Below are 24,634 nucleotides of genomic sequence, written 5' to 3'. Positions count from 1 at the left end.
ATTTCCCAACGCAGTTTTTTATTTAAAACTGTTATTCCCAGCATGTCCTTCTCGCCTAGGCTGGGAGGTGGAGGGAGGGCTGACGGAACTACTTTTCCCAGGATGCAACGCTCCTGGCTGTCAAGCATGTCGGGAACTGTAGTCCTCCAAGGAGATAATAACCCATGGCTCCCAAAATGCATTTGGAGACTGAACCTTGCCGTAGGAAAAGCCCAGTCGCGCGGCATGCTGGGAAGCGGGACCGGCTCTTTTCCTGGTTTGTCTCCCGGACGAGCGAGCCTATTTTTTTTTCAGGACTACAATTCCCAGCGGGCTGTGCGCGAGAGGGCGGGCGAGTTCTTCTGCCGGAAGTCCGCTCTACCCCTGGGTCCCCCAACAGCTGCCAGAGCCGCAGCCACCCAGAAGCCGCGGGACCGGGGCCGCTGGGGTCCGGACGGGGGTCGCCATGGTAACGAGGGCGCGCCTATGCTGGGGATGGGCGACGGGTGGGCCCACGTGCAGGTACTCCAGGCTCGGTGCGGTACTGACAAGCCGCCCCTGCTGCGGTGCGATGGTCTGGGCCGGGTGCGGGCTCTCGGCATTGGGGCCGATCAAAGGCCGGCGAAGGGGGCAACTGGGGGTGGTTCTGGGCGCGAGTGTGTACTGGGGTTATCGAGGCTTGGGGGGCTTTTGAAGACCAGGTGCCAGGGGAGAGGGCTGTGCGGAAGGGAGACATTCGAGGTGGCTGGAGGGTTTTGAACCAGGGAGGCAACTCACGAGGCAGGATCTCAGAAGCGGGGAGAAGGAACTGGAGGTGGGGAGGGGGCGTCCCAAGCGGAGGGCTTTCCGGGAGTGCGTCAGGAGAGCTAGAGAAGAATGGGAGACGTTGGGATAGGAGAGAGGGGGTCTCTAGGGGCGGGAAGCTGATGTTGCGGGCGGAGGGGGCTGTTGGAACTGGGTGGGATACTGCTGGTGAGAGAGAGTCTTAAGGGTAAGAGACTGGGCACTGGAGACAGGAAGTACTGTAGAGAGTGGGCCTTTAGAGTTAGGAAAAGTGTGCTGTAAGAGGGAAGAAGGCTTGGAGTAGGGAGTGAATACTACACATGAATGGGGCGCAATGGAACAGGTCTCTGCAAGAGGAGGGGTCTCAGAGGGCAGTAAGCATGGGAGGGAGTAAGCATGGAAGTGAGAGGTGGGGAGGGGGTTTGGGGAACAAGGGCTGGGCATTGGAGCTGGCACCAATCCCCAGGGATGGGGCACCCTGACAGAAAGCACTGAAAATGAGAAATCAGGAGTCAAAAGAGAGCAACTCCAAGGGGGCGGGGAGGACTTGGAGGTAGAGAAGGCTGGGGGGGGCGGGGGTACTGAGAGGGGACATCAGAGGGGTGAGGATACAGAAAGGGTGGGACTTCTCAGTGTGGATTCCCTGAGATGGAGAGACTCTAGTTGGGAGGAGAAAGAGGAAGAGGTGTATGAGGGAATTCAGGAGTCAGAGACAGAGCTCTGCCTTAGTTCTGCAGCCTTGCTCCCATCTCTCCTCCCTATCGCCTCCATCTATCTCTGGTTCTGGTCCCCAGGCTGTGGCTGCCTGGTGTGGGTCCCACCCCCACCCCCCACCCCATGCCCTTTGCCTGCCTGCCAGGACCCCTGCCTTGCTAGGAAGTGGTTTTCCCTGGCTCAGCAGAAGGGGTTCTTGGAAGGAGAGCGTAACATCCTGTTCCCGTCCAGCTCAGATGAGTTGGGGGAGGAGGGATGCAGTGTGTGGAGAATGAGGATTACGAAACAGAGCAGCCTCTCATGGCCCGCTGGAGGCTTCCACAAGTTAGGATAAGGGGATTCAGAGCAAAGCCTTTGGATTCCCAGCTCTGCTTTCTGGCTGTGAGACTTCCATTCTCTGAGCCTCGATTTCTTCATCTATAAAATGGACATGAGCACGCCCACCTCCAACAGAACTGGGCTCAAAGACAGGCTTCCTAGCTGCATGCACTTGGCCCATGATTTTCTTAAAGTCAAATGACAATGAATTATATCGAAGAACTAATAGTTGTATAATGCTTAGCATGTGCTCGTCACTGTGTTATCCCTGTTGTGTTCATGAGCTCATGCAACGGTCTCATGAGGGAGGTGCTCTCATTATGTCCGTTGTGCAGACAGTGAAACTGAGGTCCAGAGAGGTGAAGTAACTTGCCTACAGATTCACAGCCAACAGTGCCAGGATTCATTCGGGCTCTTGAGTCTGTGTTTTTAGCCACTTGGTCAAATGCGTCAGTCATAATAGTTAATCTTATTGAGCACTCAGTATATAAACAGGACTGCACAAAACACTTCTGGGATCAACTTGTTCAGTGTTCATAGTAGCCCTGTGACAGTTGAGCTGGCTTTTCAGAATCTTAAAAACACCTTGCGTCTCCTAGCCATCACTGATGATAATTGCAGCTGACACCTGGCTTGCCTGTTAGTGCCAGCCACTGACTAAATTTATAAACTTATTTAACCTTCAAAACACCCTGACAAGGTGAGTCTTCTAAGGAAAACTTGTTTCACTGTGGCGAAACTGAGGCGTAGAGGGGTGGGTCTTTTGTCTAAGGTCAGGGAGGCAAGACTTGGTGGAGCTTGGGACTCAGCGCCCTAGAAACGACTGCAGAGTTGGCCAGTGGACGAGAAATCACTCCACGGGGTGTTGGAGGGACCTGGGACCAGAGCATGTGGCCAGGTCAGCCTGGCTGGGCTCAGGGGAGTGGCCGAGACCCTTGGAAGGCAGGCAGCTGGACCCTATCTTCCCCATGGGGCAGGGTGGGGCTGTTGGGCAGGGCCACCCTGCACTGGCTCGCCCACCCCACCTCTCTCCCTGCCTCCTCCTCTTGCCACCCCCAGATCCGCTTCATCCTCATCCAGAACCGAGCAGGCAAGACGCGCCTGGCCAAGTGGTACATGCAGTTCGATGATGATGAGAAACAGAAGCTGATCGAGGAGGTGCACGCCGTGGTCACTGTCCGAGACGCCAAACACACCAACTTTGTGGAGGTGACAGCTACCTCCACCCCCGCCAGTCCCTCCCATACTCCCCTGCTTTCTTTTGACCCCCCTCTTCCCAGCCTCCTACCTAGCCTCACATGGCAATAACCCCTCAGATTGTCCTTCCTTCCCCCCCCCCCCAATCATTTATTCAGCTTGCCTGCTGTCTGCTTTCCTTTGAGGAGGGTGAGTTACTTTTCAGGGTGAACATTTTCAGACATACAGGTTAGTACAATGAGAAGTCAATTGAAAACTCCTCCAGCTTTCATCAGTATTAAGAGTTTGCATTTTTGTTCTTTTTTCCTCTCTTTTTTATTTTTTTTGGCTGAAGAACTTTTTTTTTCCCCTGGCGCCTTTTAAAAACTTACTACAAAAATGCTCACACACATAAGCGTAGAGAATGGTGTAACGAACCATCCCTGGTTGTCATGTTTTCAGTTCAGTTAGAGAGATCATGGGGGAATCCCCTGGAGGTCTGGAGGGTAGGATTGCGTACTGTCACTCCCAAAGGTGCGGGTTCAGTCCCTGATTGAGGAAGTAACATTGCATGAGCCATGTATTTCAGTGAAAAAAAAAAAAAAAGTATAGAGATAATGACATTTCATCCCTAAATATTTCAGGGTACATCTCAGAAAATAAAGACACTGCCTTCCATGACCACAGTATCATCAGGCCCGATAAAAGGAGTCCTACTTCCTTACTAATGTTACTCTAAATCCAATCAATATTTAAATTTCCCCCAGATCATCAGAGGGCTTCCCAGGTGGCCCTAGTGGTAAAGAACCCACCTGCCAATGCAGGAGACGTAAGAGACACAAGTTCAATCCCTAGGTCAGGAAGATCCCCTGGAGGAGGGCATGGCAACCCACTCCAGCATTCTTGCCTCAAGAATCCCATGGACTGAGGAGCCTGGCAGGCTACAGTCCACGGGGTCACAAAGAGTCAGACACAACTAAAGCGACTTAGCATAGCACAGGTCATCAAAACTGATTGTCCAAAGCCAGTCAGGGATCTTGGCATTGCTTTTGGTCTCTTGATTGAGATGCTTCTAGCTTTAATTCCCACGGTATTAGCCTGTTAAGAGACCAGGCTGATTGTCCTGTGTGTGTGTGTGTATGTGTGTGTGTGTGTATGCGCGCTCAGTTGTGTCTGACTCTCTGTGACCCTGTTGACCGTGGCCCGCCAGGCTCCTCTATTCATGTAGAGTTCAACAGATATTTATTGGTGGCTCGCTATGTACCGAGTACTGTTCTAGGCACTGGTGATACGGCAGGGAATGAAACAGACCCAGCCCCTTCCCTCGGAGAGCTGACCGCTGAGGTTTTTAGTTTTAGTCCATGGGAGGCTGTTATTATAATGAAGATATAGTGTATCAGGTATGATAGATGCCAGGGAGAAAAAGGAAGCAGCTGTGGGGGATGGAATGGCTGGGGTGTGTACAGTGGGGAATGGGGAGTGGAACGTAGGTTTAAATGGTTTTATCAGGAAGTCTTCACTGAACAGGGGACATTTGAACCCAGACCTGAAGGAATGGAGAAGTGGAAGGAGATGATATCTGAGAAAGGAACGTTCCAAGCCCAGGGAACAATAAGTGCAAAGGCCCTGAGGCAGCAGGGCGTACAAGGGCATTCCTGGAATAGCAAGAAAGCCAGTGTATCTGAGGTGGGGTAAGCCAGGGAGGAAGGTGGGAGCAGACTGAAGATATAACAGAAGCAGGAGGTTCTGGGCCTTGTGACCTGTCATGAGGACTTGGGCCCTTACTCTGAGCAAGAAGGGAGCCACAGGAAGCTTTTGAACTGAGGACGGAGGTGGGCTAGCTTAGGCTTTAGGGATCCCTCTCTAAGGGGCAGGAGCAGAAGCAGGGGGACTGCTCAGGAGGTGACTGCTGCGGCCCAGGTGAGAGATGCTGGTGACTTTCACAGTCATGGAAACGGGGTGGGGAGAAGCATTTTGAAAGGAGAGCCAACTGAAGGGCCAAAGATTGGAGGTGGTGTGGGAAAGAAAATGGAGCCGCCAGTAGGGGGCGCTGTCATTTCCCCAGATGGGCTGACTTAAGCAAAGAGCAGGTGGAGGGGGAAGATCAGCAGTGGGGTGTCCATTCCCAACGGAGTGGAGATGTGGGGGGCGGGGTGATGAAGGGAGGGGAGCCGTAGCATAAGGGATGTCGACTCTCCCGGGGCACCATGCTGCCAGTGCAGGGCTGGTCCCACGCTGAGTGCTGGAAAGGACAGCATCTGAGGGACCCGGAGTGGGCAGAGAGGCTGGTTAGGAGGAGCCAGAAAGATTTGATGCCAGGTGAGAATGTCCCAAGGGGTCTGGACCATCTTAGACCCCTCCCGACCCAGGCCCACTCCAGACTGTCGCCCTGTGCAGGGCAGCACTGGTGACACAGTGGTGACAGGAAGGAGCCAGGCGGATGATAGCAGGAAAGAAAAGAAGAGAGCTGTTCAGGGTCAGACCCTGCCAAGGCCACACCAGCAAGTAGAGTTAACATCCTGATATATTCTTACTAATCCATGGATTATGTGCAGGAGCTACTGTCATAATATTGGGCTTCCCTGGTGACTCGGTAAAGAATCTGCCTGCCAATGCAGGAGACGTGGGTTCAATTGCTGGGTCGAGAAGATCCCCTGGAAAAGGAAATGGCAATCTGCTCCAGTATTCTTGCCTGGGAAATCCCATGGACAGAGGAGCCAGGACGGCTGCAGTCCCTGGGGTCTCAAAAGAATCAGACACAACTTAGGAACTAAAGGACGAAACAACAACAGCGGGAAAGTACAGGCATTCACAAAGATAAGCTAGGGGGAAAAAAATGAGAAATCAGGGGCTTGAGTTGGCTTTTGCAGTTGCCAGCAGATGGCGCCACACACATACACGCTGGACGGGATTTTTCAGATGCTTTGCCAGCCAGTACATCATGGATCTCTGTCTATGGCTTTATCTACTTACAAATGGCATAAAATTAGAGTATGCATCCCTGGCTCATGAATATTTATTCCTGGGTTGTATTTATGTGTTATGGTAGGAATATTTATATTACGGTTCAGTTAAGGGCAGGACTAGGATTGTCTTGGTTACAGGAGGCAGTGAGCCTGTACCGCTCAGCACAAAGCCTGCCACCCAGCGTGTACTCAGGCAGTGTCTGTGGAAGAATTTGTTAGATTAGTTCCAGGCTGAGTAGTTTGACTCCTTCCAGAGGCAACAGCAAGTCAAGGAAAGGGGCAGATGGATACCCTGGAACACCCCCACCTCTCGGCCCTGGGCTTTTGCACAGTACTGTTCCCCCTGCCTAAAGCACTCCTGTCTGATCACTCCTGCTCATCCTCCAGATTTCAGTGCAGATGCCCCGTCTTCCAGGAAGCCCTCCCGGACTCCTAGGGTGGGTCAGCCTCTTGTCCCCTCTGAGCACCCGCAGCCCCTCGCTGCCCACTCGGGGGGTGACTAAGGATGACACGCCACTGGACTGTGAGCCCGAGGCAGGGAGAGCCAGGCCACCCCTCCGTCCCCAGCACAGAGTCAGACCACAGAGCAGGGCCTCCGGGACCACGTGGGGAACGCAGGACTGCACATGTTGGTGCCATCCTGCCCAGTACGTGGGGTCCTGGGCACGCCCTGTCGCTGACCGCCTGCCTCTCTGCCCCGCAGTTCCGGAACTTCAAGATCATTTACCGACGCTATGCCGGCCTCTACTTCTGCATCTGCGTGGACGTCAACGACAACAACCTGGCCTACCTGGAGGCCATCCACAACTTTGTGGAGGTGCGCAGGTGGGGGGCGGGGGGCGGTGGACGCCGTCCAGACCCCTCTGTTAGGAGGCAGGGCCCTCAGCTTGGGGGGAGGGGACCCTGTCTTTCTCTGCCCACCTTGATGTTTCCTCAGGCCTCTGTTTCCCTTCAGTTTCTCTCTTGTTTCTTTCCTTTTAATATTTACTGATTTATTTTGCCTGCACCGGGTCTTAGTTGCAGTGCTTGGGATCTTTGATCTTCACTGCAGCACGCAGGATCCCTAGTTGTGGCATGTGGCATCTGATTCCCTGGCCAGGGATCGAACCCCGGCCCCCTGCATTGGGAGCATGGCGTCTTAGCCACTGGACCACCAGGGAAGTCCCTGTCTGCCTTGTTTCCATGCCATCTCTTTCTGATGCCTCTGCTCCTGTGTGTAGGTGTGTGTGTCTCCTTGCTTATCTCGCACTACCTCTGTCGTCTTCTCCTAGGTCTTAAATGAATATTTCCACAACGTCTGTGAACTGGACCTGGTATTCAACTTCTACAAGGTGGGATCAGGGGGAAGATGAGGAGGAGGGAGCCAGAGGAGGGGGCCGGTGGGGGGCCAGAAGCCCACAGCCACCCCGGTGCCTCCGTTGGGGTCTGTTTCCTGGTTCTTGGGCATCAGAACTCCCCAGCTCCCCGGGGGTCCCCCCACTGCTCACCCCAGGGTCTCTCCACGCCCTCGCTTCCCTCAGGTTTACACGGTCGTGGACGAGATGTTCCTGGCCGGCGAGATCCGTGAGACCAGCCAGACGAAGGTGCTCAAACAGTTGCTGATGTTGCAGTCCCTGGAGTGAGGGCGGCCGGCCCCTCCTGCCCCGGTCCCTCCCCGGACTAGCCTGCTCGCTTCCCCTTTCCGGGCCCGGGGTCCACCCCAGCGGCCCCCTCCCTCAGCTGCCCAGGAGGAAGGCACCCAGCTGGGTCTGGGCCACCAGGGAGGCGGCCACACCCCACGGCCTCGGGGCCCCAGCTGTGGGCGGAGGCCACCTCGCGTGTAACCGTGCTGTCCTCGTGTGATGCCGTGAGCGTGTGCGTGGAGCCCCCAATAAACCTGTGGTCCCCGCCTGGCCTCGTGTCTTTGCGCCTCTGCCTGTCCTCCTGGGGACCACGGGCAGCTCCAGGGGCCCTGCCGTTGGTGCGTTGGGTGGTCAGTCAACAAACACACCTTGGGCTGAGTGAGGTAGCGGAGTGGGGGCGGGGGCATTCATACCTGCTGCTGCCCGCAGACGGCCCCGGGGGACTGGGAAGGGTGACAGATTTAGACACCTAACTCTCGCTCCTAAAATAACGACACTCAGAGAGCCAACACCGACGTCTCCCAGGCCGCTCTAAGCCGTGACACGGCGTGCCTTCGTTAACCCTCACAAAATGATGCAGAAGGGATGGTTAGAGGGGATCACTTAGCTCAGACGGTCTCAGAGTGAGTCTGTGGCTGAACCAGATTTTCTGATTTTTTTTTTTTTAATCTAGTTTATTTTTGGCTGTGCTGGGTCTTCGTGGCTACGCGGGGGCTTGCAGCGAGGGGGGCACCGGCTTCTCACTGCAGTGGCTTCTCTTGCTGTGGGGCTCGGGCTCAGTCATCGTGGCATAGCATTAGTTGCCCCGCGGCACTGGGATCTTCCCAGACCAGGGATCGAACCTGTGTCCCCTGCGTTGGCAGGTGGATTCTTAACCACTAGACCAGCCCGAAAGTCCTGAACAAGGTGGGTTTTGAGCCCAGGCAGGCGGCTCCAGAGTCCTAGTCCTCAGGCAGAAGGCCCGAGGTGCAGGCTCCGGGCCCCGTGTTCAGTGGTTCTCAGCTGCGGCCCTGCCGGCCGTCAGGGCGGGTCAGTTCTTCACCGTGTGAGGCTGTCCCGGGCGTGGCCGGCCTGCCCGCCCCCATCTGCCAGGTGCCCGCGCCAAGTGGCCCTCAGCCCTTCTGGCAACAGGAAACAGTCCTGCATGTTTTCTTTGTTTTTGGCCACCTCGCTCTGCTTGCAGGATCTTAGTTCCCCGACCAGGAATTAAACCCGGGACCGTGACAGTGAAAGCGCCAAGTCCTAACCACTGGATCACCAGGGAATTCCCCGCGCATGTCTCTAGTGCCCTCTGGGGTGGCTGTGCCCCCTCCCCCCGTGCCCATTGAGAACAGAGTGCTGGCGGCCAGCTGCAGCCATGGCCGGGCACCCCTGGCAGAGCTGAGAACGCCAGGCATGTGGCATCCGTTCCTAGTGTGACACAGCTTCGTGTCCGTCTCCCACCTGCAGGGGGCGGGTGTGTCCCAGCCCAGTCCCAGGCATGCTGTGCAACCTCCGGGTCAGCCACTTAACCCCACCTGCCTCTTTCTTCATCTGGCAAGTGGGTCGACTATAGTTCTTACTCTCATGGAGTGTCCCTGAGGAGTAAGTGAATTAATCCTGGGCAGTACCTAGCATCGGTCGGCACGCATTCACTGCACAGACATTAAGTGCCTGCTGTGTGCATGGCCCTATGAGAGACACAGGATGCCTATAGACGTGGATGGTGAGCACATCATCATCTCCATTTTACCTGGGACACTGAGGCTTGGGGAGGTGAATTCTTTTTATAGATAAATCGTTCCAACAGTGTATTTGTTTCTTGTTGTTGCTGTAACAAGCTATCATGAACTGGGCGGCTTAAACCAACAGGACTCTGATCACTCGTGAGGAGTGAGAGCATGGGTGGGGGGCACCCAGATGAGGCTTGGATCTGCAGCTGGGTGATATAGGGTGGGAGGTGAGATTTCCACGTGCCACTATGGAAGACCCAGCACAGCCTAGATAAATGAATAATAAAAATATTTTCCAGAACATTTCATCACCCCCAAAAGAAACTGTACCCTTAGCTATCACCCCTCAATCCCTCCATCCCCTCCTCCCCCCGCCCCAGCCCTGAGTCAACCTACTAATCCACATCTACTCTGTGGATTTGCCCATTTTGGATTTTTCACAGAGATGGAATCATACATTATGTGGGGAATGAGAATGTTTTGAGCTGAGGAGGGATAACTATCGGCCATGTTCAATGAAGGAAGTCAAGGGTGGGAGCCAGGGCCAGTCAGGAGGTGACTGCAACAATCCAGGTGAGAAGTGATGCTGGCTTGGGACAAGCTGGGGATGAGGTGATGGGAGCAGAGAGACGTGATCAGATTCTGGACACATTTTGGAGGTAGAATCAATAGGATTTGCTGATGATTGATGTGCGGGGGAGAGAAGTCAGGGATCACTCCTAATTTTATAAGCTGAGCATCTGGAAGACTCGAATCACCTTTTCCAGAAGTGAGAAGACAGTGGCAGGGGAGTTCTGTCAACCTTGAGTTCTTGGGCCTCCAGGAGGAGATGCTGGGGAGGCAGCGGGTCTGGGGTTCAGAAGAGAGATGCAAGGTGAAGACAGACATTTGAAAACACCACAGTGCTGTTGGTGTTTACTGCCATGAGATCAGCCAAGATCACCGAGGGGGCAGGCGTGAAGGGAAAAGAGATCTACAGACCAAGATCAGGAAAAGAAGGAGAAATCAGAAAATGAAACAGAGGCGGGACAGCCAATGAGAAAGAAGGAAAAACGTTCAGTGCAGCACCCTGGAATCAGAGAAAAAAGCGTGCTCAGAAGAGAGTATTCATACGTGAAATGCTGTTGAGGTCACCGCAGCTCTATGAGAATGGCTCGTTAAATACACCAAATGGAAAGGAACTTCCCTGCTGGTGCGCTGATTAAGACCCCGAGCTCCCAATGCAGGGGCCCAGACTCGATCCCTGGTCAGGGAACTAGATCCCACACGCCACAACGAAGGGTTTGCATGCCACAGCGAAGACCTGGCACGGTTACATAAAAAATAAATATTTAAAAAGAATGCACAGTGTGCCAGGCAAGCTTGCAGAGCAACCAGAACTCCTGTACATTGTTGCTTGGAATGGAAAATGGGGCGGGTTCTCTGGAAGGATCTGGCAGGTTCTTATAAAGTTAAACATTACATTTACTTTATGACTCAGCAATCCCACTCCTATTTGTTTACCTAAGGGAAATAGAAACTGATGTACAAAATTTCTACATGAACCCAAGTTAAATGAAGACCTAGGTTCATGCAGAAACTTGTCCGTGAATGTTCATAGCAGCATTACTCACCTTAGCCAAAAGATGGAGACAACCCAGAGACTTGTCAACTGATGAAGGGATAGATAAGATATTCTATGTCCACATTGATGATTATTAATTGTGTAAAAAGAATGAAACATGGATACGTACTGCAATATGAATGAACTCTGAAAATGTATGATGACTGAAAGAAGACAGTGGTAAAAGACCACATATTACATGATTCTGTATCATATGAAATTTCCAGAATAGTCCATGTTTTGTTTTGTTTTTAAACTCCTGTGTGTGTTTGTTTATTTATTTTTGGCTGCACTGGCTCTTCGTAGCTATGCACAGGTTTTTCCAGTTGCAGTGAGCGGGGGGCCACTTTCTAGTCGGGGTACAGGGGCTTCTCTTTGCGGTGGCTTCTCTTGTTGCCAAGCACAGACTCTAGAGTGAGGACTCAGTAGTTGCGACTCACGGGTTTAGTTGCCCTGTAGCATGTGGGATCTTCCCCGACAAGGGGTCAAACCTGTATCCCCTGCAATGGCAGGTGGATTCTCATCCACTGGACCACCAGGGAAGTCCTAGGCCAATTCATGTAGACAAAAGCAGATTAATGATTGAGAATGGTTGAGGAACTGGGATTTGGGGGTTGATAGCTAGAGGGTGCAAGGCTTCTTTTCAAGGTGAAGAAAATGTTCTAAAATTGTGTTGACACAATATATGTCTGAATATATGAAAAATCATCAAATCATTCACTTTACTTTTTGTCTTTTGTTATATTTTCAAACTCTATACTTTAAACAGGTTTATTGAATGTTATATGAGTTATAGGTTAATAATGCTGTTAATGACTGAATAAATAAATCTCACCTTGCAGTGGCAAACAGAAAAACAAAACCCCAACCCCTGCCCCCCCCCACAGATGTTATTGTTACACTGGCTTTATTCTTAACCATCAAAAACTGGAAACAATCCAAATGTCCTTCAACAAGTAAATAGATAATAATCTGTGGTCCCTCCAGGTGATGGATGGATATTCTTCAGCATGGGCAAAGAACAAGCAGCTGATACAACTCAACAAGGTGGATAAATCTCAAATCTCATATCTTTTTGCTGAGGGAGAGAAGCCAGACCCAGAAGGGTACACGACACTGTGAAATTATTATTTTTGGTTTTGTTTTCTGGCGGAGCCACACGACAGGAAGGATCCTCATTCCCAACCAGGGATTGAGCCCATGCCCCCTACATTGGAGCATGGAATCTCAACCACCAGACTGCCAGGGAAGTCTTTTTTTTTTTTTTTAATAGCACTGCAAGGCTAATGTGATCTCAGTTCCCCGGGCAGGGATTGAACCTGGGCCACAGCAATGAAAGCCCGGGATCCTAACCATTAGTGTAACCAGGGAACTCCCACAATGTTGTTATAAGAATGAAGTGACTGAGGACAGATCAGGGATTGCCAGGGGCTGGTAGATGAGCTGGGGGCCAAACCACAGAGGAGCACCAGAGGACTTCTGAGGGCGATGGAATTCTTCCATGTCTCCATTGTGACCGTGGGCCATCTGACCTTCTGCCTTGATCAAAGCTCATGGACCTGTCCATTAAAAAGGGTGAGTTTTAGAGACATCCCTGGCAGTCCAGTGGCTAAGACCACACGCCTAATGCAGGGGGCCCGGTTCCATCCCAGATACACGTGTCACAACTAAAGATCACCCATGCTGCAACCAAGATCTGGCGCAGCCCAATAAATATATTTTTTAAAACAGTGAATTTTATATGCATGTTATACCCCCATCATCTAACAAAATTGCTTCTGAAGTCTAAATGTTGATCAACTGAAGAATGGATAAACAAGACCTGGAACCTGTGCCCCCTGCATTGGCACTCTGGAGTCTTAACCACCAGACTGCAAAGGAAGTCCCTAGAGGTTTTTTTTATTTTCAATTGAAAAATTTTTCATTGAAGTATGACTGATTTACAACAACCTAGAGGTTTTCTGTTTGTTTTTTTTTTAATGTGAAGTCCTCTCTGCTTTACTCTTTGCTTAAAAAAATTTTTTTTAAATACACTAGGTCAAAGAAAACACGTCCAGCGGTCAGACTGGTCAGAGCCATGTGTTCTGCAGTCCTTGGTGTGACTAAAGCAGAAGCCAGACTCAGCCCTGGGCTTTTGAGGAAGTCTAGTGTTTAACTGGGAAACAAAGAGGAACTTGAGAAAAGTCACCGAAGCAAGCTGCTGAAATGTTACTGGCAGGCCTGTTCCTGGCCCCTGTAGGTTCCAGGGTTTTGAAAGACATCCTCCCACTTAATCTTCAGAACAAGGCTGCCCAGTAGCTGTTGGTATTATCAGTGCTGTTGCCAGGAAGAGCTTCGCTATGCAAATAAGGAAATTCTGGTTCCCAGAGGGAGGACCACTTGCCCAAAGACACACAATGAGATGAGATTGGAATGCTGGGGGCAGGATGCTTCTGTTCTTTTTAAGGGGACAAATTTTTGCAAAGGATCCCCTCAAAAGGTAAGAAAGGAAGTAGGGAACAATTTCAGAGATGCAATGAGAATGTAATTCCACTCAGTAGCCACCCCACCCCTCGTAAAAAAAAAAAAAAAAAAAAAAAAACTTTCCATACTTATGAAACTGATTATCAAGTTTACGTAGTGTTACGGGTTGGACTGTGTCCCCCCTTAAAAAACTAAGTCCTCCCCACCAACACTTCAGAATATAACTTCATTTTTAGATTTTTGGGGGTTTTGGTTTCTTTTTTTTTTCCCAACTGAGGAGAGGGGGACAACAGAGAATGAGATGATTGGTTGGCATCACTGACACAATGGACATGAGTTTGAGCAAACTCTGGGAGATAGTGAAGGACAGGGAAGCCTGGCGTGCTGCAGTTCATGGGGTCGCAAAGATTTGGACACAACTGAGTGACTAAACAACCACAACAGTAACATGTGGGGTCTTCGTGACCCAACCAGAGATGGAACCCATGCTCTCTTGCAGTGGAAGAAGAATTCTTAACCACTGGACCACCAGGGAAGTCCTGGACATCAGGTCTTTACAGAGATGATTAAGTTAAGATGAGGCCATTAGGGTGGGCCCTAATCAAATAGGACAGGTGGTCCTTTAAGAAGAGGAGATTTGGGGAGTTCCCTGGCAGTACAATGGTTAGGACTCAGCACCTCCACTGCTGTGACCCAGTTCAGGGAACTAAGATCCTGCAAGCCCTATGTACGGCCAAAAAAAAAAGAAAAAGGGGAGATAGACAGGCTGAGAGGAAAGACGAAGTGAAGAGACACAGGGAAAAGATGGCCATCCACAAGCCAAGGAGAAAGGCTTGAAACAGATTCTCCCTTCCAGCCCTCACAAGACTTATTATTATTGTTATTACTTTTTGCCACATTGCACAGTTTGTTGAAATTCCCCAACCAGAGATTACATTAGGCTTCCCTGTCCATCACCAGTTCCCAGAGCTTGCTCAAACTCCATAGAGTCCACAGAGTCGGTGATGCCATCCAACCATCTCATCCTCTGTTGACCCCTTCTCCTCCTGCCCTCATTCTTTCCCAGCATCAGGATCTTTTCCAATGAGTCAGTTCTTCACATCAGGTGGCCAAAGTGCCCCCTGCAGTGGAAGTGTGGCATCTCAACCATTGGATCACCAGAGACATCTGATCCTGCTACATCTTGATCTTGAACTTCTAACCTCCAGAACCATGAGCCAACACGTTTATGTTGTGTAAGCTCCCAGTTTACGGGACTTTCCTCAAGTAGCCCTAGGTAACGAATTCATGTTGGAAAACAGAGAGACAAGAAAAAGCAAAATGATCTTGATGAATACAAGAGGGCTGACCTCAGCAGTCATCCAGATAAGTATTATTCAGCCTTAGCAGCTAAAGGAACATGATATTTACATAGGATTAGATGAGCAGATTAACCAAAAAGTACAGAGAGCCCAGAAACAGACCTACGTATCCAGGGAGATTTGATATAATAAAGAGGTTGCCTTGCAGGTCATGGGGGCAGGGTGTGACTTATCCATATGGGATAGGAGAGCCAATCTCCACCTCGAATCATACACAAAAGTCATCCCCACTAGGTTGCAAGACAAAATGCTTAGAGGAAAACATGGGAGAATAGTTTTATGACCTTGAGGTTAAGAAGGATTGCTGCACTTAGACTAGTTGTAATGATGGGACTTCCCAGACAATCCAGCGGTTAGTGCTCTGTGCTTCCCCCAGAGGGAGCACGGGTTCCAACCCTGGTCAGGGAACTAATATTCCACATGCCATGTGGTCCAAAAAATTGTAATTGTTTCAGTTTTTAAAGAATGCTTTCCTATATTTCAAAATTTATGCCTCCTCAATCTTGATTCCCCCAACTACCTTGTTCCCTTCCTTGGAGTCAACTGGTATGACTATTACTTGTTATCTTGCTGATATACCTTATGTCTGGAGAAGCACTATAAACACACACACACCCTCTCCCTCTCTCTTCATGCAAACAATGGCATGTTGATCACACAGTTTCTTCACCTTGGAGACGATTCCCAAGGAGTATGTAAAAAACCTTCGTTACTCCTTTTTATGGCAGTGTGTGAGGTAGAGAAAGACTTCTTAGGATACAAAAAGTACTAACCGCTGATTTTACATTAAAAGTAATATCTCTGGGCATCAAAAGATCCCATCAACAAAATGGAAAGATGAGCTGCAAGTTGTGAGAAGATGTTTGCAATACATGTAACTGACAAAGGGTGTCATAGCCACCGTATATAAAGAACTCCTACAAATCAATAAGAAAAACGCAAATAAGGAGTTTCCTGGTGCTCCAGAGGTTACGACTCCGCCTGGCAATGCAAGGAACACTGGTTCAATCCCCGATCTGGGAAGATCCCACATGTCCGGGAGCAACTAGGACCTTGCGCCACAGCCACTGAGCCGGCGCTCTAGAGTCAGGCAACCGAGCCCATACGCTGCAACGACTGAAGCCCGAGTGCCTAGAACCTGGGCTCTGCAACAAGGGAAGCCACACCAATGAGAAGCCTATGCACCGCAACTAAAGAGTAGCCCCTACTCACTGCAACTAGAGAAAGCCCGTGTGCTGCAACAAAGACCCACCACAGCCAAAAATCAATCAATCAATCTTTTAAACAGTAAATTATTATAAAAGAAAAAAGAAAAAGACAAACAAGAGATTTCCCTGGGTGGGGGGTCCAATGCTTCCAGTACAGGGGACATGGGTTTGATCCCTGGTCAGGGGACTAAGGGAACTAAGATCCCACTTGCCGCAGAGAGTGGTCAAAAAATAAGAAAGCAGAAGGGGAAAATGTGCAAAAGAGGGAGAAGAAAATAGTTTCAGAAGTCCTGAAAGAGGGGAAAGGGGGCAGGTTATGTACACGGGGTGCAAGATTGGATCTCTGTCTCTAGCCACACACACACACACACACACACACACACACACACACACACTCAGAGCTGCAGTGTGGTCCATTAGTAGTTGTTATCAGTGACCTGAGTGAAGACAGGCCTGGCAGAAAGAAGGAGTCTCAGTAACCTGGCTGAGTGTGAATTCAAGGTTATTAATGGGAGAGGTTATTTCTTTCTGGCCCAGGGAAGGGAGAGGCTGGCCCAGCCCAGAGGGAGAGGGTTAGGGTGGTAATTTGGCTTTGTGCCCGACACCTGCCCGAGGAGTCTTGTCAAGGTTGGGTCAGCCTTGCCTTGCCTTCTCTGTGATGCAATCCAACACTTGGCTGACAATATCCTCTTAAACTGACTTAGTACAGGTCAGGCACATTCCCAGGTGCGGCTGTGCGCTAGGCGCCTTGAGCACCCTATTTCCTTCCGCAACATAGAAACTACCATCTTTCCAGCTGCTCTGACTGGAGGGACTTTGAAGGGATTCATGCCTCTTCTCTGCTTCTCACGGCCCACATCCTAGCCAGCAGGATATCCCGTTGGGTTGACCTTCAACGTACATCCAAAGTCTGACTGCCAAACTATACGCTGGTCCAGCTGCCAGCATCTCCCACCTGGACTGTTGCATTCACTTCCTCCCTGTTTCTGCCCTTGCCTCCAACAGAAAGGTCCTTCCTTGCCTGCTAGCTGAACCCTTTTACAGGAAGTGAATGATGTCACTTTCCTCCTCAAATTCCTCCTGTGGCTTCTGCCTTACTCAGTTGGACCCATGAGGACCCCATCCCATTTCCAAGCTCATTTCCCTTTCTCTCTCCCATGCTCTCTCTATCTCAGACACTGGCCTCATTGCTCTGCTCTGACCTTACCAGGCCCAGACCTGCCTCAGGGCCTTTGCACTTGCTGTTTCTCTGCCTGGGACCCTCCTTCCCCAGACTTCTGTGTGGCTTATTTCCTCACCTCCTTCTGGTCTCTTCTCAGACATCACCTCCTCAGTTGGGCCTTCCTGACCTCACCAAAGAAAATAGCTATCTCTCTCTTCCTCCATGGTATCACCATTTATCTCAGAACCTATTTTATTTCTTGATTTCTTCCTAGTACATTTATTATTAATATCACATAACATAACAGATAGATAGATAGACAGGTCATCACTAGAGCATCAGTTCCATAGGGCAAGATAGTTTTTTTTTTTTTTGGACTGTTCGGGTCTTAGTTGTAGCATGCAGAATGTTTTTAGTTGGGGCATATGGTATCTAGTTCCTTGACCAGGGATTAAACTTGGGTCCCCTGCATTGAGAGCATGGAGTCTTGGCCACTGGACCACCAAGGAAGTCCCAGGATAGGTATCTTGTTCACTGCTCTACTCCAAGCCTAGATATTCAGTAATTATGCTTAATAGCTGCTCAATAAGTAGTAAGTACATGAATAAACAAACAGCTGTAAAAGGTAGGTACTCTGGCTATGTCATCTTGCTGATGAGAAGACTAAAGGTGAAGTCATCCACCCATGAACTTCCCACTTGTTGAGTTCTTGTGGCAGGTCAGCCCTGGACGTTCAGGCTCTCAAAGGAAGTCAGGATTGTCTCCTTGGCAGGTGAGGGGTCCCAGATTCAGAGACATGAAGTCGCTTAGCTGGAGCAACACAGCCAGGAAGTTCTGAGATGGAAGGAGGTCTGCCTGCAGCCAGGGCCACCCTCTCACCTGTACAGGCTGGAGAGTCTCCGTGCCAAAGCCTTTATCAAAAGATCAGGCAGCCTCAGGACTTCCCCAATGGTTCAGTGGTTTAGACTCTGCGCTTCCCATGCTGGGGCCGTGGGTTCAATCCCTGGTAGGGGAACGAAGATCCCATGTGCTGCATTGTGTGGCCAAAATATTACAAAATAAAATAAAACAGGGCTTCCCTGGTGGTCCAGTGGTTAAGACTGTGCTTCCACTGAAGGGGACACAGGTTCATTCCCTGGTTGTGGAACTAAGATCCCACATGCCATGCAGCATGGCCAAATTAAATAAATAATAAAAATTTAAAAGCCGTTCTTCTTTAAAAAAAATAAATAAATAAGTAAAACAGAATCACACAGCAGGACCTCCCTAGTGGTCCAGGGGTTAAGAATCTGCCTGCCAGTGCAGGGGACACAGGTTTGACTCCTAGTCCGGGAAGATCCCACATGCTGAGAGGCAACTAAGATCACACTCCCCAACTACTGAAGCCTGCGTGCTCTAGAGCCTGTACTTCACAACAAGGGAAGCCACCACAGTGAAAAGCCCTTACACTGCAACCTGAGGAAGCCCTTGCAGCAACAAAGATCCAGTGCAGCCAAAACTAAAATTAAATGCATAAGTAAAATTTTAAAAAAGAATCACACAGCTCAAAAACTAAAGAAAAAAAAAATGATCAAGTGTCCTTATGTCACTTATTGTTTGAGCGTTTGTTTGCTTTTCATCATCAAGTCCTTGGCTCACCCTGGGCCTTCTCTATGCCACCCAGTACCCACCCCTGTGTTTATTTTTGAAGCAAATCCCAGAAGCTATATCAGCTATGGGCACATTCCTTGACGTCCAGGCCACTTTAGAATTCCCACATCTTCCAACACAAGAATCCTGAAATGACAGACCGGTCAGCCTCCAGAGGTGATACCAGGAGCTCCTCTCTGCTGACTGACTTTGTGGAACTGAGAAGCAAGATGGCCCAGATTCAAAGCCAGCTTCCCCCCTCACTGGCTGCAGCAGCCCTGGGGACCGAGCCTCAGTTTTCTCAACTGTCAAATGGGGGCACAATAATAACAGTCCCTCCTAGGCAGGGCTGTTGCAGGCGGTTAAATGAGTGAATATGCACCAGCACTTAGAACCTACACTTTGGTCAAATGTTTGTCTTTGAAGCTTCAAATGCTTGAGCTATAAAACTCCCAGCAATCAACCAAAACAAACACCACAGCACAATTTCCTGTGACTAAACCAGTACTTTGGTACATGTTTTGAAAAATGCCAAAATGCTATTAGTAACACAGATACTTTAGTTTGAAAAAAAAAAAAAAAAAGATACTTGAGCTCCAACTTCTTTGCTTTCACACCAAAGAGTCAAGCCCGATCCATCAACTGATGAATGGATAAACAAAAGATAGTGGATCCATACAATGAAGTATTATTCAGCCTTGAAAAAAGGATGAAGTTCTGATCTGTTCTACAACATTGAAAAAGTAGCTCTAAGTAAAAGAAGCTGTGGGTTTCCCTGGTGGTTCAGGGGTAAAGAATCTGCCAGGAAATGGAGGAGACACGGGTTCGACCCTTGACCTGGGAAGATCCCACATGCCACTGAGCAGCTATGCCCATGTGCCACAACTATTGAGCCTGTGCTCTAGAGCCCAGGAGCTGCAACTACTGAGCATGTGTACCCACAGCTACAGAAGTCCACACGCCTTAGAGCCGGAGCAGCACAACTAGAGAGGAGCCCCCTTTCTTGGCAACTAGAGAAAAGCCTTTGCAGCAACAAAGACCAAGCACAGAGAAAAAATCAAAAATAAATAATTAAAAAAAAAAAAGAAGCCATACACAAAGACCATATAGCACATAGCCTATGATTCCTTTCTTTCTTTTTTCTTTTTTTAGTGGCGATGCCTTCTGTCTTGTGGGATCTTACTTCCCCCAATTAGGGATTGAACCCTCGCCCTAGGCAGTCAAAGTGCAGGCTCCTAACCACTGGACCCCCAGGGAATTCCCCTTGACTCCATTTATACTAAATCCCCACTGTAGGCGAATCCATAGGGACAGAAAATTGATTGATTGGTGGTTACTAAGGGCTGAGAAGGATGGAGGGAAAGGGACTTGATGGCCAAGGAGTGTGAGGTTTCTTTGGGGGGTAAAGAAATGTTCTAAAATGGATTGTGGCGATGACTGCATAACTCTGTGAGTGTAATAAAAATCATTCAACTGTACACTTGAAAAGGATCCCCCAAAGATACAGGCTACGTGATCCCACGCATATAACATTCTTGACGTCACAAAAGTCTAGAAATGCAGAACAGATCAGTGTTCCCCAGGGGTTAAGGAGGATGGTGGGTGGGGTCGGCCGGGGTTGAGCGTAGAGAAGTGGGCGTAGCTATAAAAGCACCAGGCGTGAGCTGGGGCGGGAAACGTCTGTCTCAACCACATCAGAGTCAACATCCGGGATGTCTTACTGAACAGCCAATCCTCATTGTCTGCGGGTTTCCTATTTGTCAAAGCAAATACAAAAAAACCCCTAAAATCAATAGGGTTGCGAGGTCGCTTCCAGGAATGCGCAGAGCGGCCCAAGAAATTGAGTCGCCCGACACACGCATTCCCAGGCGAGGTCGAACGAGGCGAGCGTCGCTCTGCCGGCTCGGTTCAGCTCTCAGACTGTAAACAAGGGTCCCTTTCACGGTCTGGTTGGTGCCACGTTTTTCACATTTTTCTGCTTTTTGTTCGTGATGTTGTTTAAAATGGCTTCCAAGCCCTAGGGCTGAAGTGCCGCACGCTGTTCTCCTACGAGCCAGAAAGCTGTGATGTGCTTTGCAGAGAAAATGCAAAAGATTTTTAGAATGTATTTGTTTTGTAAACTTCCTTTAGGCGCCACTGTCGTGCTGTTGGTCTGAGCTCAATGCGAGCGAATCAACAATGTACATTACAGAAAGAATCTTTAAACAGGAAGATACATAAAACCAAGTTATATATTGACCGGTTCAGGAAGTGTCGTCACCAGAAATTTCTGGGGACCCTAACCCCGTGTGCCCCTAGGAGCGGTGGTTCAGTATTCATGAATTCAGTGTTTCCGGTCACATTACAGAACATAATTGCCTTCAGTAAGGGGCTTCTCTGATGGCTCATGGGGTAAAGAGTGCGCCTGCAATATGGGAGACACAAGAGGTGGGTTCCATCCCTTGGTGGGGGATATCCTCTGGAGGAGGAAATGGCAACCCACTCCAGTATTCTTACCTGAAAAATCCCATGGATAGTGGAGCCTGGTAGGCTATAGTCGTGTCTAAAGGATCATCAAGTATCAGACATGACTGAGCACCGGGCTTCAGTAAGGAGAATCAGCTGGTATGTAGTTTTATAAAATGGGGGAAAACTGGGTAAAAGGCACACAAGGATCTCTTTGTATTATTGCTTCAAACTGCATGGGAATTTACGATTATCTCAAAAGAAAAAGTTTAATTTAAAAAAAGAGAGAGAGAAGGCAATGCTTAGCCCCTCTGATGAGCCAGGAAAAATGACCTTTCCTAGTAAGATACTTGTAAGATTTTTAACAGCAAGGCATGTGGTCAGAAAGCTTCTTACTGAGTGAACTCAGTTCCTCTGAAATAATAGTCTGCAACTCTCTGGGTTGCAAATGTCTGATTACCAAGAAATACTGAAGCCCAAAATACCACTATTTTGGTGATTAAAAATAGCATGCTATAGGACTTCACTGGTGGTCTAGTAGTTAAGACTCTGCGCTTCCACAGTAGGGGGCGTGGATTTATTCCTGGTAGGGGAACTAAGATCCCACATGCTGTGCAGCTGGGCCCCCGAAAAAAGCATGCTAGCCTGTAATACTGAAAACAGCTTTTGTAATCACTACATCACATACATACAAACATACCCTGGTTGACTGTGGAGATTTATCTGTCTTTTCACTGAGTGCTTCCTGTGTGTCCACCCTGTGTTAGGCAGTGATGGGCACCCAGCAGTAACCAAGACATTCCCAGTCCTGCCTCCATATGACTACAATCCGGTGGTGGAAACAAACCCTTCCCAGACTGGGCAGGACTGAGAGAGGGGAGCTCAGGATCCACTGAGGGATCCCAGACTGGGTATTGCATCTAAGGTGGAAGGAAAAATCAAAGAGGGCTTCCTGGAGGATGGGGGGCATTTGAGCTGTACTAGCAAGGATTATGGAGAAGGCAATGGCACCCCACTCCAGTACTCTTGCCTGGAAAATCCCATGGACGGAGGAGCCTGGTAGGCTGCAGTCCATGGGGTCTCAAAGAGTCGGACATGACTGAGTGACTTCACTTTCACTTTTCACTTTTATGTGTTGGAGAAGGAAATGGCAACCCACTCCAGTGTTCTTGCCTGGAGAATCCCAGGGTCAGGGGAACCTGGTGGGCTACGGTCTATGGGGCTGCACAGAGTCGGACACATCTGAAGCGACTTAGCAGCAGCAGCAGCATCAAGGATTAAAAAAAAAAAAAAGATCAACCAAAAGGAAGCAGGGTAAGGAAGGAGTTTCAGGAGTGGGATGCAAATGTGCAAAGGCCAGGAAGAAGAAGGCATGTGGCATATGGAACTTCCCTAGTGGTCCAGTGGTTAAGACACTGTGCTCCCAATGCAGGGGGTCCGAGTTTGATCCCTGGTCAGGGAACTGGAACCTGCCTACCAAAAGAAAGATCCCGAGTGCTTCAACTAAGACTCTGCACAGCTGGGAAGAAAAAAAAAAAAGGCACATGGCATAATCTGGGGGAAATGACTGTATTTCTTTGTGGCTGCAACATTATGAAAATAATAATAGCAAAAACTTTTAAAAGCACCTACTAATTTCTAAGCTTGGTTCTAAGTACTTTGCACGAGCTACCTCATTCATGCCTCACCATCACACTATGAGGAGGGCCAGATTTATAGCTGCAACAACAGAGGCACAGGGAAGGGTAAGTGATTCCACCAAGGTCATATCACTGGTGAGCAGCAAATCTGGGAATCACTTGCAGGCCGTCTGACTTTGAGTCTGTCCTTTAACTCTGATGTTGTGTTTTAGCAAGTGCAAAAGGCAGGGGGAGGGGGAGCCAAAGGAGTGAACAAGGAGATGTGGAGGCAGAGGCCGTGATGCATGCGTTTGTGCTAAGTTGCAGTAGTTTCAGCATGTGGGCTCAGTAGTTACGGCACACGGGCTTAGCTGCCCCGCGGCAAGTGCAGTATTCCTGGACCAGGGATTGAACCCGTGTCCCCTGCACTGGCAGGCAGGTTCCAACCACTAGACCACCTGGGCAGTCCACAAATGTTTATTATCTTGCACATTTTCTGGGTGTAAGGAATCCAGAAGCAACAGAGCCAGGCATCTGTGGCTTCGGATTCCTTAAGAGCTTGTGGTCATGCTGTTTGCTAGGATCTCAGTCCCTCGAAGACTCAAGTGGGGCTGGAGATCGGCCGGAGACCTCATTGGCTGTTGGCTGGACCTGTGGGCCTCTCCTGAGAGTCCTTATGACTTGTGTTAAATTAATTAACAAGGAAAACTTTAGACTAGGGTGGCTCAAATACCTTAGCAGCCTACGTATGTGAACCCAAACATAAGCCCATAAATGTGTCAAGGTAACGTCAATTGAAGAAAAACACGCAACATAAAAATTGTGACTTAGGTTTTATTTGGGGGCCTTGCTGAATGAAGACTAAGCCCAAGAGACAGCGTCTCAGATAGCTCTGAGGAACTGCTCCGAAGAGGTAAGGGAGGAGCCAGAATATATAAGAATTTTTGCTGGAAAAAGGAAACCTAACATGTACCCAAAAGATTACTGCTAGTGACAAATATCAGACATGTCAAGTTAATGCTTTTCTAACTATGGGAAGATGCTAGAGTTTGGGGTCATTGAAATTATTCCTTAGATGCGAATCTTAACTATCTAGGGCCAGTATTTTGTTTTTCTCCATCCTGAATTCCCCTCAGGGCTCATGGGGTTGGCAACAGTGGTTGATGGCTTGATGGTAGGCAACATTCATTATTTATTGAAATGGCAGGCAATATCTTTTGCCAGAAGTAAGAATCAAAATACAAGGACAACCAATCACAACCAATGAATCTTTCCCCAATAAAGCAAATGCTTAAGCTACAGCCAATCAAATAATTTCCTTGCTTTGTTTCCGGGTCTTCTCCATAGAAGTCTTTCCCGAGCTCCTGATAGGGTAGTGCTCCTAACTGCTTCCAGTTTGGTACTGCCTGCTTGGAATTAATTTTTGATCGATTAAACTGTTAAAAAATTTATATGCCTCAGTTTATCTCTTAACACAGGGCAGCTGGATTCCTCCAGGGCAGGTGATGTGAGAGGACCCAATATGGAAACCGCAATCTTTTTATAATCCAATCCAGGCAGTAACATGCCTTTGGTTCTGCTATATTCTATTCATGGCAAGTTGAGTTACTAAATTCAGCTCTCACTCAAAGAGAGAGCAATTGAGCTCCTTGACTTGAAGGGAGGATATTATGCTATAATAAGACATGTATTTGATCTTTGTCCCTGATTCTGGCACAGAGACCCTAAATCCCTTGGAATTTCCTGAGCAATAGAAGTGTCTTATTATCCATAAGGAGCCCCTTTGATCATCCCTAAGATTATGCTAAAGGGGTAACATCTTGAGTCACCTCATAGCCTACGGATGGAGCTGCTCACCAGAAAAAGCAACTGAT

General features: G+C 49.2%; 1 protein-coding gene across 1 annotated transcript; it reads left to right on the top strand.

The window, feature by feature from the left end:
• The first annotated feature begins 290 nt into the window (after nt 1–290).
• AP2S1 (adaptor related protein complex 2 subunit sigma 1) lies at nt 291–7,828 on the top strand. The gene is made up of 5 exons (XM_043437634.1): nt 291–448; nt 2,854–3,003; nt 6,640–6,753; nt 7,208–7,267; nt 7,457–7,828. The coding sequence occupies exons 1-5, from the start codon at nt 446–448 to the stop codon at nt 7,556–7,558; spliced, it is 429 nt and encodes a 142-aa protein (XP_043293569.1). The 5' UTR covers nt 291–445; the 3' UTR covers nt 7,559–7,828.
• The last annotated feature ends 16,806 nt before the right edge of the window (nt 7,829–24,634 follow it).

This window comes from Cervus canadensis, chromosome 18, assembly GCF_019320065.1.
Source record: "Cervus canadensis isolate Bull #8, Minnesota chromosome 18, ASM1932006v1, whole genome shotgun sequence".
In the NCBI taxonomy this organism is placed as follows: Eukaryota; Metazoa; Chordata; class Mammalia; order Artiodactyla; family Cervidae; genus Cervus; species Cervus canadensis.
Note: the sequence above shows the minus strand (reverse complement) of the source record. Positions and strands in the feature narration are given on the sequence as shown.

What these genes read in the sequence shown, in the direction of transcription:
- AP2S1 (XM_043437634.1), top strand. An exon ending in CCATCCACAACTTTGTGGAG is followed by an intron (nt 6,754 to 7,207) that starts GTGCGCAGGTGG and finishes GTCTTCTCCTAG; the next exon opens with GTCTTAAATGAATATTTCCA. An exon ending in TGGTATTCAACTTCTACAAG is followed by an intron (nt 7,268 to 7,456) that starts GTGGGATCAGGG and finishes CGCTTCCCTCAG; the next exon opens with GTTTACACGGTCGTGGACGA.